General features: G+C 42.8%; 1 protein-coding gene across 1 annotated transcript in view; it reads left to right on the top strand.

Annotated features, from left to right (window-relative positions):
- The window catches only part of adgra1b (adhesion G protein-coupled receptor A1b), a 248648-nt gene that overhangs the window by 188717 nt on the left and 39916 nt on the right, over positions 1 to 20015 (top strand). Inside the window, exon 15 of the mRNA XM_020495023.2 lies at positions 18536 to 18663. Within this exon, the coding sequence (XP_020350612.2) occupies positions 18536 to 18663 (128 nt within the window). The remainder of the gene's footprint in view (positions 1 to 18535; positions 18664 to 20015) is intronic.

The following is a 20015-nucleotide window of genomic DNA, read 5'->3' on the forward strand; positions in this document are numbered from 1 at the left end:
GTAATTTTCATCATAGGTACACTTCAACTATGACAGACAAAATGAGAAGAAAAAAATCCTGAAAATCACATTGTAGGATTTTTTATGAATTTATTTGCAAATTATGGTGGAAAATAAGTATTTGGTCACCTACAAACAAGCAAGATTTCTGGCTCTCACAGACCTGTAACTTAGTCTTTAAGAGGCTCCTCTGTCCTCCACTCGTTACCTGTATTAATGGCACCTGTTTGAACTTATTATCAGTATAAAAGACACCTGTCCACAACTTCAAACAGTCACACTCCAAACTCCACTATGACCAAGACCAAAGAGCTGTCAAAGGACACCAGAAAACAAAATTGTAGACCTGCACCAGGCTGGGAAGACAATCTGCAATAGGTAAGCAGCTTGGTTTGAAGAAATCAACTGTGGGAGCAATTATTAGGAAATGGAAGACATACAAGACCACTGATAATCTCCCTCGATCTGGTGCTCCACGCAAGATCTCATCCCGTGGGTTCAAAATGATCACAAGAACAGTGAGCAAAAATCCCAGAACCACACGGGGGGACCTAGTGAATGACCTGCAGAGAGCTGGGACCAAAGTAACAAAGCCTACCATCAGCAAGGGCATTGAAGATGAAACGTGGCTGGGTCTTTCAGCATGACAATGATCCCAAACACACCGCCCGGGCAACGAAGGAGTGGCTTTGTAAGAAGCATTTCAAGGTCCCGGAGTGGCCTAGCCAGTCTCCAGATCTCCACCCCATAGAAAATCTTTGGAGGGAGTTGAAAGTCCGTGTTGCCCAGCAACAGCCCCAAAACATCACTGCTCTAGAGGAGATCTGCATGGAGGAATGGGCCAAAATACCAGCAACAGTGTGTGAAAACCTTGTGAAGACTTACAGAAAACGTTTGACCTCTGTCATTGCCAACAAAGGGTATATAACAAGGTATTGAGAAACTTTTGTTATTGACCAAATACTTATTTTTCACCATAATTTGCTAATAAATTCATTAAAAATCCTACAATGTGATTCTCTGGATTTTTTTCTCTCATTTTGTCTGTCATAGTTGAAGTGTACCTATGATGAAAATTACAGGCGTCTCTCATCTTTTTAAGTGAGAGAACTTGCACAATTGGTGGCTGACTAAATACTTTTTTGCCCCACTGTATGTCACAAAATCATGTTACGACCACACACACATCTCAATATTTTGCTAAGTGGATGGTCTCTACAGAAGGTGTAAACAGTACAGCCAGATGGTTACTTGCATAGTAGCAATATCAGAAATAGGCAGCGTCAATATAAATAACATACTGATATTGTGTAACGATATCAGTGATAGACAAGGTAGTTCTATGCATACAATTAGGGGTAAAGTGGCTGAACAGCAGGAGACTTTTTGTTGTTGAAATAGTAGCAGCAACATGTGTTAGGAGGGAGTCATGTGAATAGAGGCACTGCAGATAGTGCTGATGACTGGTCCGTCCGCACCACGCATGAACAAGGGAATCTATATTCGGAGAGCCTGTTTCTGTCCTGCCCTTGACTTTGGTGCAGGACATGTGACATCCATACCCTCTGCCGCAAAACTCCCTGAGCTTGTCAAATATAGTTTGTCCAGCTGTGTCCAGTCCAGGTGGTGCTTTCACAGGCAGACGATCTATGAGAGGATGGATGCGCAGCAGCTGAAACCTGGTCCCGACAGTCCGATAATGCCTTGGCGACAACACAAGGCTCAAGAGAATTGAAGCTGTAAAACAGAGGGGAAAAAATCTGACATTTACAGCCCTGCACAACATCAATTCACCTCTGAAAGTTTATATAAGAATAACCTCATACAGTGAAAATTATTTATCTGAAGTGCTGGTACTGCTTGATCTGTGGCAATGGCCTGAAGTAGAGTCAGGTGTAGTTGCCAGCCATAGCTTTCCACCAGCACCGTCCCATCCTCCAGTCCAACAAGCTGTGTGATGTTGACCCATCACAGTGCTGTCCTTCACAACACCTGCAATCTCAGACAAAGTGTTGACGCTGGTCTTTCTGAAGCGCTGCTTAAATGAGGCCGAAGCACCAGTCGGGCAAACTTGTGATTAGAAAGTGAAGGTCCAGATTGTGGTGGAGCTTGTGTATACCAGAGCACAAACGTGTTCTTGTTTTGGCCACTGCAGTTATCACAATTCAGGTCCACATGTGTTTTCTCATGTAGCTGATACCTTTGCTTGCGCCAGCTCTCCTTTTGATGACTGTATGACTTATGGATTAGAGACAGGCATGTTCTGATTGTATATGGAATTTCTCTTTCAGCATCAAACATTTTAGCATTATTATATAATATCACTACACACAGGGAATGTTAGCCACTGTAGCTAGCCAGCCAGCTAATGTCAGCTGTCTAGCGAACAGCAAGCATTAACTAGCAATACAAACCGATTGGCATAACTAGCTAAAGTTAACCAATAGGTTCAATGTTAGCTAGCTAAAATTAGGCTATAACTAGCCATGTGAAATGGCATTGAGAAAAATAATGTTACACAGTTCATACGTAAATTAATGTTAGCTAGCCAGCCACCTAACCTCAGCTGGCATTAGTTAGCTAACAGCAAGCTTTAATTTGGGGTCTTTTGTTTAGACATGTCACGTTAACTATTAATATAAAATATAATCCCAATCTATAGAGTAACGTTACTAGCAATATAAACCGATTGTCATAGCAAGCTAAAGTTAGGTTCATTGTTAGTTAGCCATCGAACTCCAGCTGGCTAGCTATCGGCAAGCTTTCGCTTACAATGAAAACAACTTTCTGCCAAAATTAGAAACGCATACTATCTGAATCCGTAGCTAGATTCTTACCTGTATACACGGATGAAAGCTTCACGGCAGACTGCAACCACTTTTATAAGACATACTGTGTTTCCGTTTAGTTTGCACAGCTTGTTTGACCGGTTGTGTTCCACTGATTTCAAAACGTATTTTCAGAGTGAGAGTCAGCACTGCATGGCACGATCGTCGTCACAACTTTCCCCCACTGGCCCTTTGTCGATAGCGCCTGATACATTCAGAGCAGCAACGTTATTGAGTGAAGTAGCAACATATTTGCAGTTCTCCATGGCTAAAGTTAGATATTTTCAAAAGAACTGTGTTGGCATTACGAGCAGCTCATTTTATAGACACAAATTGCAACACCGCAGAACAATCCAAACTCATCTCTCGGCATGTCGAATTGCTATGCTTTATCTCGGCCAGGTCTCAGTTGCAAATGAGAACTTGTTCTCAACTAGCCTACCTGGTTAAATAAAGGTTAAATAAAAATAAAATAAAATGTCCAGCCCACTCATTATCTCATCCAATCATGGCTAGCGGGAAGGTTGCTGTCTTTCACTGCTTAACCAACTAGGCTCTTAATTTAATAATTGTATTTGTATTTACAGATTACATACATGTTTGATATTAAGGTACATGAGAGTTCACATGTTCGAGAAGGCATTTCTGCAAAAAAACGCTTGTTGAATAAAAAACAAATGTATGTTCAAAAGGCTCTCCTGTGAAATCGTGACTTGCGACATACGCCTAATTTCCCGAATGGGTCACATATTTAATAGCTTCCTGTGTGCTTATGCTTGAGACTCACCATTTATTGTAATGGCTGCAGCTCAAAATCCTCTCAGGCCGATAATGTGACCAAACATGGGTCAAAATATTTCTTATATCTCTCAGATATAGGACAGACTCTTCAAAACCTTATTCCTTATGATTCAGTTTTTGTGTTTTTGTGTTAACAAATGTGTTATTCAATATGTTTCTATGGGTAATAGCAGTAAAAGACAAATGTAACATTTCATCATTTTTTAAATGTATATATATAAAAGATACCTACAGGGGTCCTAAAATTCTATATCAAATAGATCAATTATCAATTTTATGACCATCTTTAAACAATTCCATATGTTAGCTTAGTAGATATTGCAATCTAAGGTCTTAGACCTACAGGAGTTAATGAATGTTGCATGTCTAGGGAGTTTGACTAGCCTGCTCCCCTGAGTGTTATTGGGTAGCTGTAGATGGGTTTTGATGTGTACACTCTCCAGTTCGGTTCCAGCACGGCAGCCCAAGGATGATAAAGCATGGTGCTGGATGGAGTCAGGAGCCCTCAGGCAGTCCACCAAGGGATTTTAGTGTGTGTGTGTGTGTGTGTGTGTGTGAGCCTCTGTATCTCTGTCGTATGCATGTGAGGGAGAGAGAGCAAGGAAGAGCTATTGAGCGCATGTGCTACAATTTGACCATAATCCCTAAATCTTTATGAAAATAAATATTGGTATACAGAGGTGAGTGATTCCAGCAACATCATAGCACAGCACCTCCCAGACCCAACCGACTCGTAATCTCTCAATGTAACTGGGATCTTATGAGATCATGGATCGGATTGGGCCAGGTTTAATTGACACTAGTAATCTGATTTTGAGGATGTTGGGGGAGAACGCGTGCCGTGTGGATTAAACGTGTAGCAACAACACAGACACGGGATAAAGAGGCTGTTTGGCTGCAGAGAGGAGAGGGACAATGGGGCGTGTTTAGACGGAGCATGGCAGCTAATCCAGAATAGGCTCAGCCGGCTTGGGCACAGTAATATTGCGGCTCAGTCTGTAATGAATTGTGCTGTCATGGCACCGCTAAACGCAGTAATAAAGTCCACACAGGCAGTGCTCACTGTGATGTAATAAGATTGTAATAATGATAATAACTGTGAGTGGTCTGGATGGAGGTATCATATTGGAGGCTGGCTGGCTGCTGTCCTCGTCTGACGCGGAGAGTAGGGCTGGGTTGGGAAGAATGTGAGAGGAATGGGAATTGTTCAGAGCCTGGTGCTAAAAAGTATTGCAATAATCACTCATTATCACTGCTATATAAACAAATGGGATATGCTGGCTTGTTTTAATGTCCCTACAGGCAAAGTATGATGATTGGATATTGCATGATGTGTATGTTGTGCTACTAGAGACAACACCAGCGATGATAATGATGAAAGGATGTTTTGCAATTGAGAGAATATGCAATGGGAGCAATTGGTTGGAAGATTATGTTGATGCCAGACACAGTCTGTCAGTATTTGGCATCAATCACCCAGCAATCTTTGTTTCGCTGTACTCAGTATTAGAGGCAGGGTTTGTGTCAGTCTGTCTCTCTGTATCTCCCCTAGAGTATAAACACTGGGACTGGCAACACTACAAACTATTTGTTCAGGGCAGGCAGTCAGACACCCTGCAGCTTGCTTTGCCATTTTTTCCTCCGGTAGCGTCGGTCTGGTGAAAGTGACATCTCCGTCCAACCCCACTCCTCCATATTCCCCCCCCCAAGGACACCTTTTTCCTATGTGTACACACACACATACCACACATATGGGGTCATCTGCAGCTATTTGTTGAGTGAGATGAGACGTTGCCAAGGTCCCTTGTCATGTATATATATATACAGTGCCTTGCGAAAGTATTCGGCCCCCTTGAACTTTGCGACCTTTTGCCACATTTCAGGCTTCAAACATAAAGATATAAAACTATTTTTTTTGTGAAGAATCAACAACAAGTGGGACACAATCACAACTTTTTTAACAAATCAAAAACTGAAAAATTGGGCGTGCAAAATTATTCAGCCCCTTTACTTTCAGTGCAGCAAACTCTCCAGAAGTTCAGTGAGGATCTCTGAATGATCCAATGTTGACCTAAATGACTAATGATGATAAATACAATCCACCTGTGTGTAATCAAGTTTCCGTATAAATGCACCTGCACTGTGATAGTCTCAGAGGTCCGTTAAAAGCGCAGAGAGCATCATGAAGAACAAGGAACACACCAGGCAGGTCCAAGATACTGTTGTGAAGAAGTTTAAGGCCGGATTTGGATACAAAAAGATTTCCCAAGCTTTAAACATCCCAAGGAGCACTGTGCAAGCGATAATATTGAAATGGAAGGAGTATCAGACCACTGCAAATCTACCAAGACCTGGCCGTCCCTCTAAACTTTCAGCTCATACAAGGAGAAGACTGATCAGAGATGCAGCCAAGAGGCCCATGATCACTCTGGATGAACTGCAGAGATCTACAGCTGAGGTGGGAGACTCTGTCCATAGGACAACAATCAGTCGTATACTGCACAAATCTGGCCTTTATGGAAGAGTGGCAAGAAGAAAGCCATTTCTTAAAGATATCTATAAAAAGTGTTGTTTAAAGTTTGCCACAAGCCACCTGGGAGACACACCAAACATGTGGAAGAAGGTGCTCTGGTCAGATGAAACCAAAATTGAACTTTTTGGCAACAATGCAAAATGTTATGTTTGGCGTAAAAGCAACACAGCTCATCACCCTGAACACACCATCCCCACTGTCAAACATGGTGGTGGCAGCATCATGGTTTGGGCCTGCTTTTCTTCAGCAGGGACAGGGAAGATGGTTAAAATTGATGGGAAGATGGATGGAGCCAAATACAGGACCATTCTGGAAGAAAACCTGATGGAGTCTGCAAAAGACCTGAGACTGGGACGGAGATTTGTCTTCCAACAAGACAATGATCCAAAACATAAAGCAAAATCTACAATGGAATGGTTCAAAAATAAACATATCCAGGTGTTAGAATGGCCAAGTCAAAGTCCAGACCTGAATCCAATCGAGAATCTGTGGAAAGAACTGAAAACTGCTGTTCACAAATGCTCTCCATCCAACCTCACTGAGCTCGAGCTGTTTTGCAAGGAGGAATGGGAAAAAATTTCAGTCTCTCGATGTGCAAAACTGATAGAGACATACCCCAAGCGACTTACAGCTGTAATCGCAGCAAAAGGTGGCGCTACAAAGTATTAACTTAAGGGGGCTGAATAATTTTGCACGCCCATTTTTCAGTTTTTGATTTGTTAAAAAAGTTTGAAATATCCAATAAATGTCGTTCCACTTCATGATTGTGTCCCACTTGTTGTTGATTCTTCACAAAAAAATACAGTTTTATATCTTTATGTTTGAAGTCTGAAATGTGGCAAAAGGTTGCAAAGTTCAAGGGGGCCGAATACTTTCGCAAGGCACTGATATATATATATATATATTACACAAAAAGGAAAATATACACACCTAGCAAATCACTCCACTAGCACAGGGTTGTTTACATGATTAACCAAGCCCTGCAGGAGTGTTTGAACCTATGACTGGCAGAAACGGCTTTAATCACAGGAGTTTGTTCCACTCTACCGCTGCCATATATAAAAACGTGTTTAATGAAAAATGAAAAGCTGAAATGTCATGAGTCAATAAGTATTCAACTCCTTTGTTATGGCAAGCCTAAATAAGTTCAGGAGGAAACATTTGCTTAACAAGTCACATAATAAAATCATGTGCAAGAAAATCATTTCCTCATCCTGAAAATGTTTCGATTTTTTTTTTAAGTTACTAAGAGAATCCCCAGAGACTCGAGGGCAGACTTCATCCTAAAAGCGAACAAGGAAATAAAAGGAGACCTTCTGTTCTCCACGGATGATCTTAATGCTTGGCACACAGCTCTCCACAAGACCAACAATGAACTTCAAATGTCAGAAAACAAAATAATGAGGCAAACCCGCAAATATAGCATTAATATTTTTAATAACTGCAGTGATGGTTCAAGGTTCGGAGGCCAGTCTGGATCAATTTGTTCGCCACCTCGACCAAATCAAACCTATCGTTTCTGTCCACTACCTACAACAGCCTCCACTCCCTCTGTGCCCCAGTATGTAGTCCCCAGCATCCCTCTCCCTCCTTCGCCTGCAGCAGACACAGCCCTGAGCATGCCTCTCTCACACGTGACACCTGCAGTACCACAGCGTTTTACAGAGAAAAGGATCAGCCTGGTGCGTCAGCATAGGGATGAGATCTGGGAGCTGCAGTGTGCAATGAAAAATGTTTAAGTTTGCAGACTTAGAGAGGAACTGTCCGGCACAGTCAACACCAGCCACATGCAGGACCTGCAGAAGGAGCTACATGAGCGAAGGCAGGAATTTGTCAGCCACCACCATCCACTCTACAAATATTACCGCAAAAACCCAGGACCAAGCCAGCAGCTGAATCGGAACCCACAAATCAGACTCTCCTTTAGACCTGCATCTGTTGTCCCTTCACAGAGACTGGAGAACAGCCAGGAACACTGACCCCCCCCGCGCCACCCTCCTCAATTCTCCCTAAACCCTCCCTCCCATGCTACCAGACTCGGCCCACCTTAGTACTGCTCCACCACTTCTCTCCCAGGAACTTCATGCAGATGTGCTATGCCCAAGCCGTACGCCGTACATTAAAGAGGCCCCACACAGAGTTTGGGGCATCGCCCGCCACACTGCCCTCCATACCACCCTCTTCAATTCCCCCTAAACCCTCCCTCCCATGCTACCAGACCCGGCCCACCTCAGTACAGCTCAACGCGGCCCGCCTCATCATAGCACAGCTCTACCAGACCCGGCCCATCACAGCTCTACCAGACCAGGCCCACCTCAACTCAGCCCAGCTCGACCACTTCCTTAGGGTCAGGCAAAACAAACACAAAACATAGAGTTTGGAGCTTCGCCAGCCACATTGCCCTCCACACCACTCTTCTCAATTCCCCCCCCACAACATCCCTCCAAGGCTTGTTTTGATTACCCTCCCCACTCCCATCCCCAGGACAGGCCTGCAACGCTCCTACTCCCCATGACAGCCCCAACTCTGCTACAGGAGCCACACAAAAACCTCCTGTGCACACCAAGAATGGAGCATTGGCAACCACCCTGGTCCCTTACACCAGCTCCACTCCTTTGGAAGGAACTTCACCCGGGTGGACTGAGCTCTGCCAAGACTGCTCTCCCAGTTCTCACCCCTGCATCCAGTGACTTGGGGGAGGTGTGTCAAATGCTCAGTCTGCTCTACTCTCACGTGGTTGGCAAGGGACCTTGGCAAAGTATCAACTCACTCAACAAATAGCTGCAGATGACCCTATGCTGTTATGGGAATGAGTTTAATAACTCCTAACTTTAAATCTCGTAGGGGGCTTGGACTAATGCACCTAAATGTGAAGTATGATTCAAAAAATGGACACAATTGACTTTTGAGTACAGGACTTGTGTTCTGACATTCTGGTTCTCCCGGACACGTGGTTCTGTCTCTGATAAAGACATCAGAGTAAATTATTATTACATATTTAGATGTGACAGATTACAGAAAGGGGTGCCAATATATGTAAAATCGAATTTCATGGCATCCCAATCTTTCAATATTTCTGTTCCCAAGAGATTTGAGCTCCTGGTTGAAGATGTCCATAAACCAGAATACACATATATTTGTTGCTGGGATTTACTGCCATGGCAGATGCTATATATATATATTCAACACCTTCTCTGTCGTCGGAGTTGGTCATTTTAGGGGGTTTGAATCTGGATTGGCTATCCCAGGCCTCCGATCAATTTAGGAGTATATGATTTTAATGTGACTCAATTGATCTCAAAACCTACACAGATAACGACTGCCTCGCCTGGTTCACCAACTACTTCTCAGACAGAGTTCAATGTGTCAAATCGGAGGGCCTGTTGTCCGGGCCTCTGGCAGTCTCTATGGGGGTGCCACAGAGTTCAATTCTTCTTTTCTCTGTATACAGCAATGATGTCGCTCTTGCTGCTGGTGATTCTCTGATCCATCTCTACGCAGACGACACCATTCTGTATACTTCTGGCCCTTCTTTAGACACTGTGTTAACAAACCTCCAGACAAGCTTCAATGCCATACAACTCTCCTTCCGTGACCTCCAACTGCTCTTAAATACAAGTAAAACTAAATGCATGCTCTTCAACCGAACGCTGCCCGCATCTGCCGCCCATCCAGCATCACTACTTTGGACGGTTCTGACTTAGAATATTTGAACAACTACAAATACCTAGGTGTCTGGTTAAACTGTAAACTCTCCTTCCAGACTCACACCCAATCCAAAATTAAATCTAGAATTGGCTTCCTATTTCGCAACAAAGCATCCTTCACTCATGCTGCCAAACATACCCTCGTAAAACTGACTATCCTGCCGATCCTTGACTTTGGCGATGTCATTTACAAAATAGCCTCCAACACTCTACTCAGCAAATTGGTTGCAGTCTATCACAGTGCCATCCATTTTGTCATCAAAGCCCCATATACTACCCACCACTGCGACCTGTATGCTCTCGTTGGCTGCCCCTCGCTTCATATTCGTCGCCAAACCCACTGGCTCCAGGTCATCTGTAAGTCTTTGCTAGGTAAAGCCCCGCCTTATCTCAGCTCACTGGTCACCATAGCAGCACCTACCTGTAGCACGCGTTCCAGCAGGTATATTTCACTGGTCACCCCCAAAGCCAATTCCTACTTTGGCCGCCTTTACTTCCAGTTCTCTGCTGCCAATGACTGGAACGAATTTCAAAAAGCACTGAAACTGGAAACCCATATCTCCTTCACTAACTTTAAGCACCAGCTGTCAGAGCAGTTCACAGATCACTGCACCTGTACATAGCCCATCTGTAAATAGCCCATCCAACTACCTCATCCCCATACTGTTATTTTTGTTGTTGCTCCTTTGCACCCCAGTATCTCTACTTGCACATTCATCTTCTGCACATCTATCACTCCAGTGTTTAATTGCTAAATTGTAATTATTTTGCCACTATGACCTATTTATTGCCTTATCTCCCTTATCTTACCTAATTTGCACACACTGTATATTGACCTTTTATCTATTGTGTTATTGACTGTATGTTTGTTTATTCCATGTGTAACTCGGTGTTGTTTGTGTCGCACTGCTTTGCTTTATCTTGGCCAGGTCGCAGTTGTAAATGAGAACTTGTTCTAGCCTACCTGGTTAAATAAAGGTGAAATAAAAATACATGTGAAAACCCTGTTGATTGAATTACTTGATTGATTTAATTCTTACTAATAACCCCCATAAATATTTGTCTAGTGGAGTATTTGCATATGAGCTCAGTGATCATTGTCCCATAGTATGTATTAGAGATACAAAAGAGCAAAATACCTATCCTTGTTTAATTAAGAAGATACATTATTTTTAATGTTTTTTTCCACTCCAGGATTTTTACATGACATGTTCTACTCTGAAAATCTCTCCAAATGTATTCCTCTGGTAGATAAACACACCCTTTTAAACAATTCAGAGTCAAAGATGGATCGAACCCTTGGTTTTCTTCAGAATTATCTGAGCTCATTCGGAGGAGAAATCAGGCCTGGGCCAAAGCAAGGAAAACTGACTCTGTAGTGGACTGTCAATTTTTCAGACAATTGAGAAACAGATGTACTAAGAACTAAACAGATGTATTATGAAAGCTAAATCAAGCTACCTTTGAAGCTCTGACTCTGCTGGTGGTACTTCAACATTTGGGAAAACAGTAAATGCACTGAAGTGTACAAATTCTTCTTCTTCCCTGCCTAAGCAAGTTCTATCTGACTCTGGCATTATAACTTCGATGAAATGGGATAAGTGATGCTTTTAAATCATACTTTGATCTCTGCAGGCATTTCATTTCAGAGAAACGGTGGTGTAGTTGTGTAACAGTTTTGACTTGAGGTTATTATTTATAGGGGTGCCAGGTAGGTTGTGCCTACCAGAGAAAACATTGGTTTCTCGTTTTGGTTTGGGAGGGAATGAGTCCCATACCAATACAAAGGACTTATGTAAGTCAGGATGGAAATAAACTTTTCATAAACCCTTAAAACATTGGAAAGAACTTCAAAAACAACTATTATTTTGCGTGGGTTGTATTACCAACAAATTATTACAAACACATATAATAATATAACACAATGAGTTCTGGTTCATTCACAAATGTCCTGTACCTCGGGCCAAAAGAGTCCAGCCCGGTAAAGGAGTTCCGGGAACTCAAGGGACCTTTGTCACGCAATGTTTTGTCCGTTCATTCAAGTGTAGCGTAAACTCTGGATTAATCATACAATCAATAACAATTATTTTACCACAGAACTTTAAAGCATATCAACTCTTACTAAGTCCTCAACTACAACTAACTACATAAATCATCACAGTATACCTCACATCAAAACAAATGAAATACCGTATACAAAAAGGTTGTAGTCAGACAAGCCAATCCGCCAACTGAGAAAGGCCACGAAGAACGGAGAGGTGTAGTCCACGGACGCAAAGAGTGGATCCGATCCCGGGTAAACTCTATTAGGCTACAAAACACAAGTTTAAAGGCAACAAAACAAACGAAATAGAGAAGCATCGGGAACTGAGGGTTGAACACATCCTCATTCACGTCTCCATCACAACCCCACTTTTGCGCAGCTGATGCTGGCTATTTAATTGGGAATAGGGAAAGCGCCCTATTGGAAGGAGAAGCACTGAGACGGTTCAGAAAAATTCAGGGCCGTCACAGTTGACCCTGGTCAGTCAATCGACTGCTCGTTTCTCTGCCAGCCTCTAGCTAACTCGATGGTTAACCTGTCAACTTCTAGTGAATCTTTGTTTGCATTTCAACTATTTACTCTGTGATGTGCTAGATGGCGTGCTTAAGATTTATGTTTTTTAAAAATCACTGGAGCTGATATGCTTGATCCATTTTTGCTGCAGCTCTCTGCCCCACTGATTGCTGAATCATTAACCCATATTTTAACCTGATGATTATAAGTGGTACTATCCCCAAGGTTTGGAAGAGGTCCCATGTACTCCCCCTTTACAAATGTGCTGACCCTTGTGACCTACACTACCATTCAAAAATTTGGGGTCACTTAGTAATGTCCTTGTTTTTGAAAGAAAAGCAAAAATATTGGCCATTAAAATAACATCAAATTGATCAGAAATACAGTGTATAGATGGTTAATGTTGTAAATGACTATTGTAGCTGGAAATGTCTGATTATTTTCATGGAATATTTACATAGGCGTACAGAGGCCCATTATCAGCAACCCTCATTCCTGTGTTCCAATGGCTTGTTGTGTTAGCTAATCCAAGTTTAGAATTTTAAACGGCTAATTGATGATTAGAAAACCCTTTTGCAATTATGTTAGCACAGCTGCAAACTATATAAAGAAATGTAATTGAAAAAAGGTCAAACGAAACAAAGTGCAGCTAGTTTGCAGTCTTTCCAGCTTCAGTTTGAAGTGATTGTGTTAGCTGGTTGTTGCCCTCCTTGCGTGAGTTTCCCTGGCAACAACATTTTAATAAATCTAACCTCCCCCTGACAGCAGCAACCATCTTGTCAGCAATTAAAAGCTCAGAAGTGGGTTTGACCGAAACTTGACCTTCCATCACAAGTATAGGGTCATAACAAGGTGAACGAGTTCAAGCATCTTCTGACAGGTGGCTGTTTTTATCAGGCCTGCGGCAGCCTTGTGTTCTCAGGAGCCCAGTTGTATTCTCAGAACCTCAGATAGCCAGGTGGGGCCCAGACAGGAGGAGTATGAACGTAGGCGGTTTTCACCTTCTGATAGTGTCTGAAGGGCACAACACTTAAAACAGGTGTTAACACACACACACACACAGCGGTCTCAGGACCTTACAGTTTATCATAACACAATTTATTAACCCTTTAAAAGGTATGATGCATTGGTTTAACTCCTTCAGTTGCAAGAGATGCAACCCAGTTGTTAGGTCTTTTTGTTCTGTATCTATGGTATCAGTGGTTCGTTCTAAATGTTCCATTGCCATACTCGCTGGCAATGTTCTTATCCATTGCTTGCTAGCTAGCCAACTACGGCAAACTTACAGTCACCTCAAAAAGTGCAGCCAGAATAACAGCAAAGTAGCTGAATTTGCATTTGTTTAGCTGTTTTCTTGTGACATTTATTTGGATGCATTCTGAACAATGAGCTAATGAGGTACGATTTTGCCTGGCATAGAAAATGTGCTCACTTGTAAGGACACTGTTTTTCAGAGGAGCTAGCCAACAGCACAGCTAACACAAATCACTTCAAACTGAAGCTGGAAAGACTGCAAACTAGCTGCACTTTCTTTCGTTTGACCTTTATTCGATGACATTTCTTTGTATATATCCATAAAAATTATGCCAGCTGATTCATGATTTCAACTGGCTGAGAAACGCTGCCTATCTGTCTCGTCCTGACACGTTCATTACTATGGGACAGCTGGAGATTGAATTTGAATATTGAAACAATGTTGCAAATGTCGGAGAGACAGACAGCAAGGTTGATACAAATCTCCGCTGTTGAAAAGTAATGTTATTCTAAAAGAAATGTGAGAAGGTCTAGATGCTTTTTATAGCGGAGATCAAATTTATAAATTGCTTGGCTGGGCTGATGAGACAGTGGATTGCACATTCAGATGGAACAGAGTAAATAGGCATTTTAACGTCATAGATTTAGCCGGTGGTAACTTGTGGAATAGTCACCGACTGGAATGCGGTTTTAACCAATCAGCATTCAGGTTTAGACCCCCCCCCCCCCTCCCCTCCGTTGTATAATTGTGCATATGTAACTTTCTCACTCCTGGGCTGGCATGGTTACACGTGGTCTGCAGTTTTGAGGCCGGTTGAACGTAATGCAAAATTATCTAAAACGACATTGGAGGTTGCTTATAGTAGAGAAATAGTAGAGAAATGAACATTAAATTCTCAGGCAACAGCTCTGGTGGACATTCCTGCAGTCAGCATGGCAATTGCACGTACCCTCAAAACTTGAGACATCTGTGGCAATGTGTTGTGTGACAAAACTGCACATTTTAGAGTGGCCTTTTATTGTCCCCAGCACAAGGTGCACATGTGTAATGATCATGCTGTTTAATCAGCTTTTTGATATCTTGGCAAAGGAGAAATGCTCAATGTGTGCACAAAATGTGAGAGAAATAGCCTTTTGTGCATATGGAACATTTCTGGGATCTTTTATTTTAGCTCATTAAACATGGGACCAACACTTTACATGTTGCCTTTATATTTTTGTTCAGTATAATTCCCAATCATTCTAAGAATTTATGAAAATGTGAAAATTACAATTTCTATGTGCTTGCTTGTCAGAACATTTTAAGAAAAAGTTACATTCTTCGTGGGGGTGTCAGAGGAAAGCCCATAAAATTGTCAGAGACTCCAGTAACCCAAGTTATAGACTGTTTTCTCTGCTATCGCACGACAAGCGGTACCGGAGCGCCAAGTCTAGGACCAAAAGGCTCCTCAATAGTTTCTACCCCAAGTCATAAGACAATTCATAAAATCGCCCCTGGACAACTTAGATTGACCCCCCCCCCCCCCCCCTTCCTTTTGTACACTCGCTGCTTGTTTGTTACCTATGCATAGTCACTTCGCCCCCTCCTACATGTACAGATGACCACAAATAGCCTGTACCCCTGCTCACTGGCTCGATACTGGTGCCCCCTGTATATACCCTCGTTATTGTTATTCTTATTGTGTTTACTGTTATTATTACTTTTTATTTTATTCTACTTGGTTAGTATTTTCTTCTTCTTGAACTACACTGTTGGTTAAGGGCTTGTAAGTAAGTAGAGTCTACACTTGTTGTATTCGGCACATGTAACAAATACAATTTTATTTGATGATCAGATTTCATGTTGCTAAAAAGCTGTCAGTTACACTTAAAGTGTTTATAGAAAAATATGATATTCTTATTTACAATAAAAATGACACAATACATTGTTACACCATTCATTTCTATTGTGCATTTTGTGTCTGGGCAACCGAAAGACAAGCAACTCACAGAATTCCAAACATTTCGTTAATGCTCATTACTAGATGAACAATGATCCCCTCCAAAAAAAGGATGTCGCAAAAACAATCAAGTCAATGTGTTCTCCGAATGAACAAAACATACGTAGCGCTCCTGGGGAGATGGATAATCAGAATGAATCTCATTCTTAATGTCACATTACTAAAGTAGCAGATGCTCATTGAGAACGTTTCAACGTAGAGTTGCACCTCTCCTACATCTGTGCTACACATCTGGAAGCATATGTTGCCCTTTACAGGGCCTCACACAGAGGCGTTACTGTGCTGTCACGTTACAATGAGAACACACACATCATCGTGACAACTACAGTATGTGCGTCATTCTCTGGGAATGGTTTGCTCCTCTTTCAGGGCTGGGTAAACATGGTTTTTCCCACGTCATAGCCATCAAGAAATCTGAAAGCTAGCGTAGCTCGAATTGATTTGACTGCACTGTGATCATCAACTGCATGGGATAGGAGGGTTGGAGCGATGTTTTCACATCCCTTCCATCAAGACACACGAAGGCTAGCGCCATTGATTTGGCTGCACTGTGATCATCACATCAGTAGAACTGAATGGGCACCGCTGCTGAGGTATCTACAGATAGAAGATACGTGGTAGTGAACGGGGCTGTCTCCCAGGGCTGTGTGTGTTCATGGCTGTAAGTCTATTCTACACAGTTGTCCATCTCTATCACAACTTCCCTGACCAGCCATGCAGAATCCTTTCCCTGGGCTCACCCACGGGCTTGTTCAGGGGCCTGTAGGGGCCCGTGACCTCTGCTGCCCTGTGTGCTGAGCACTAATAGGCCCAGTCAGGGGAGAGAAGAGCAGGGGAAATTTGAGGGATGGAGGGCTGTGACCAGAGGCTGATCTAGATCTCTTACAGATATGTAACAGTGTGACAGGGAGAGACGACCACTCAGAACATCACCAGTCAGTTTAATGGAGCCTGAACCGAGAGAGGCAGAGGCAGGGCAGGGAAGGAGAGGGAGAGAAAATAGGGCTGGAGAGGAAGCTGAAGAGAGGGAGAGAGAAAAAGAGGGCAAAAGAGAGAGAGAGAGAGAGCGTGAGGATCTGTATGTGGAAAGATGGGGAGAGGGAAAGGAAAAGAAAGAGAACTGGTTGCAAGTACAACTGCAATTCTCCGATTTCGTAATGGCAATGTGTAAACGACAGGACCTTTGTCTGTCCAGAGGGGTTACGATTACATAGAAGGGCAAGTTCTCAGGGTCAAAGTGTCTCATTGGACATATCACCATCACCATCCTCATCACTGAGGCTATAATGGTAACTGAGACTAGCTCTGACTCTTAGCCCCTGAGCCTTTACACCATATCCAAACATTTACCACTTGACAGGACAACTTACTATCTTCACTGAACCAATCAAAACTACTCGTCAAATGCCTTACTGGATTAAACCAGTAGCCTCCTGCTTAGAAAGATCCATATAGACCCAACTAAATCTTTACACACTATCCATATTCAGTGAGCTCCATAAGTTGACACAATGCTTGTTGTTTTGGCTCTGTACTCCAGTGCTTTGGATTTGAAATGATACAATGACTATGAAGCTGCAGACGGTCAGCTATAATGTTCATGTATTTTCATCCATATAGGGTGAACCGTTTTCTTGTACGTTGTTTGTCTACACAGTATGTGAAATATGATACCATGTCTGTTTTGTCTGACCCTGATGTCTTTCCCTCTCTCTCTTTCTCTATCTCTCCCTCTCTCTCTCAATTCAATTCAAGGTGCTTTATTGGCATGGGAAACTTAACATTGCTAAAGCAAGTGAAGTAGATAATAAACAAAAGTGAAATAAACTATCATAATGTACAGTAGACATTACACTCCCAGAAGTTCTTAAAGAATAAAGACTTTTTGAATGTCATTATGTCTATATACAGTGTTGTAACAATGTGCGAGTTAAAGTACAAAAAGGAAAATAAATAAACATAAATATGGGTTGTATTTCTCTCTCTCTCTCTCTCTCTCTCTCTCTCTCTCTCTCTCTCTCTCCTCTCCATTACTTCCCCCAACTGTCTCTCTTTCTCTCTCTCTCTCTCTCCTCTCCATTACTTCCCCCAACTGTCTCTCTTTCTCTCTCCATCTCTTCTCTCTCTCTCTCTCTCTCTCTCTCTCTCTCTCTCTCTCTCTCTCTCTCTCTCTCTCTCTCTCTCTCTCTCCTCTCCATTACTTCCCCCAACTGTCTCTCTTTCTCTCTCCATCTCTCCTCTCTCTCTCTCTCTCTCTCTCCTCTCCATTACTTCCCCCAACTGTCTCTCTTTCTCTCTCCATCTCTTCTCTCTCTCTCTCTCTCTCTCTCTCTCTCTCCTCTCCATTACTTCCCCCAACTGTCTCTCTTTCTCTCCATCTCTTCTCTCTCTCTCTCTCTCTCTCTCTCTCTCTCTCTCTCCTCTCCATTACTTCCCCCAACTGTCTCTCTTTCTCTCTCCATCTCTTCTCTCTCTCTCTCTCTCTCTCTCTCTCTCCTCTCCATTACTTCCCCCAACTGTCTCTCTTTCTCTCTCCATCTCTTCTCTCTCTCTCTCTCTCTCTCTCTCTCTCCTCTCCATTACTTCCCCCAACTGTCTCTCTTTCTCTCTCTCTCTCTCTCTCTCTCTCTCTCTCTCTCCTCTCCATTACTTCCCCCAACTGTCTCTCTTTCTCTCTCCATCTCTTCTCTCTCTCTCTCTCTCTCTCTCTTTCTCTCTCCATCTCTTCTCTCTCTCTGAATTCGATTCAAATAACTTTATTGTAATGCAGATTATGCCAAAGCATTGAGTACAATTGCATAGTCGTGTACATTCTTTCTAAACAATTCATGTTTCTCTCTCTCTTTCTCATTTAGGATCTGAAGAAGGTGCTGTCTTTCCCCCCGTACCCTGGGGAGTTTCTGCACCCGGTCGTGTATGCCTGTACGGCCGTCATGTTGCTCTGCCTCTTCGCCTCCATCATCACTTATATCGTGCACCACAGGTAAAAACCCTCGGGAAACTGTGTTTGCGCGTGCGTGTGTGTGTGTTTAGGTCTGTGTTCAGAGGATTTGAAGTGAGTCCTCAACTTTAGTTGACTAACTAAGCTTAGTAAAAACCACACACATCGAGGTCATGTACCCATCACAACACACCACACACCACCTATCCTACTTTTGAGGGTTTGTTTTTATTTTCCTCCATCATGCTTCTGAGCTGTGAGTCAGCCGCTGTGGGCCTGCATGAAGCTCTGCAGTCTGTCTGACTCAGACATCTGAAGCGAACAATTTGTGTGTGTGTGTCTGTGTGGGTTGGGGGGGGGGGGGGGTGCGAGCCAAACACTTCCAATAACCCACTACCACTTGCCTCAAAGAGATGAATCAATCTGATTTCTATAAGATCCAGACCACATCTGTCACCTCTCTCCGTAGGTCTTTCGAACCCTGAGGGCTGTGCTGTCTTTCAGTTAGTCGTCCTCTAGTCGTCCTCTACTGATGATCCAGTGTGGTCTCCAGGCAACCTGGATAGCTTGTTATTTTTGGGGGGCCTCATTTTCCCTTTGTTAGGCACTCACTAGATCACGAACAATGGAGTTAGTGACTGAAACTTAATGTGATCGATCATTCAGTCCTTTTATACTTTCACTATGCTGAGCATAAAAGACCCCCCCAAAAAGTGATTCAATGTCTCTGAAATGACAGATTAATTCAATTATACATTCTTTATACTACTTTTGGTTCTGATGGAAAGCAGATGAATAGATAGACTGTAATGGAGCATGAAGATGTATGAACACATTTTACGGTTGGCATCAGTATGAGGCAACTCTAAGAAAGAGAGAGAAAGAGACATTGACAGGATGAAGGGCTGTAGGGATAGAGGGATTATGAAAACACTGGTAACTGTAGTCTGGGAGGAGTGACGGTGTCAGTGGCTCCATGATTTCAGTCAGGAGACACTTGTTGTCAGTGGAAACAAGTGGTCGTCTCACAGCTGCAGCAGGAGTACAACACTGCAACCGCTTTGCCTCCCTCCATCCCCAAAGCCGTGTCTTTCTTACAGTAGAAATGCTCTAAGGGCCACATTCGGAATTGAGACCCGTGCACACCAGTCTCCCATTAATATCAATGAATGATTTATGTGAAAGTCTGAGTTGTGCAGGCAGATCTCAAATCGGAATAACGTCCTAAATATGTTGAAAATAACTTCACTTTCTGACATAACGTGTATTCCAAGACAAGGGAGTGTGTAATGTAGCATCACTGAATAGTGATGCTGGTGAGCTTACACAAGTGCTAATTCCACTGGGGCTAAATTCACCCTTCAAATCATTCCCTCCCTCTTGGCCAAGGAGAA

The sequence above is a fragment of the Oncorhynchus kisutch genome, linkage group LG11, assembly GCF_002021735.2.
Source record: "Oncorhynchus kisutch isolate 150728-3 linkage group LG11, Okis_V2, whole genome shotgun sequence".
Taxonomy (NCBI): domain Eukaryota; kingdom Metazoa; phylum Chordata; class Actinopteri; order Salmoniformes; family Salmonidae; genus Oncorhynchus; species Oncorhynchus kisutch.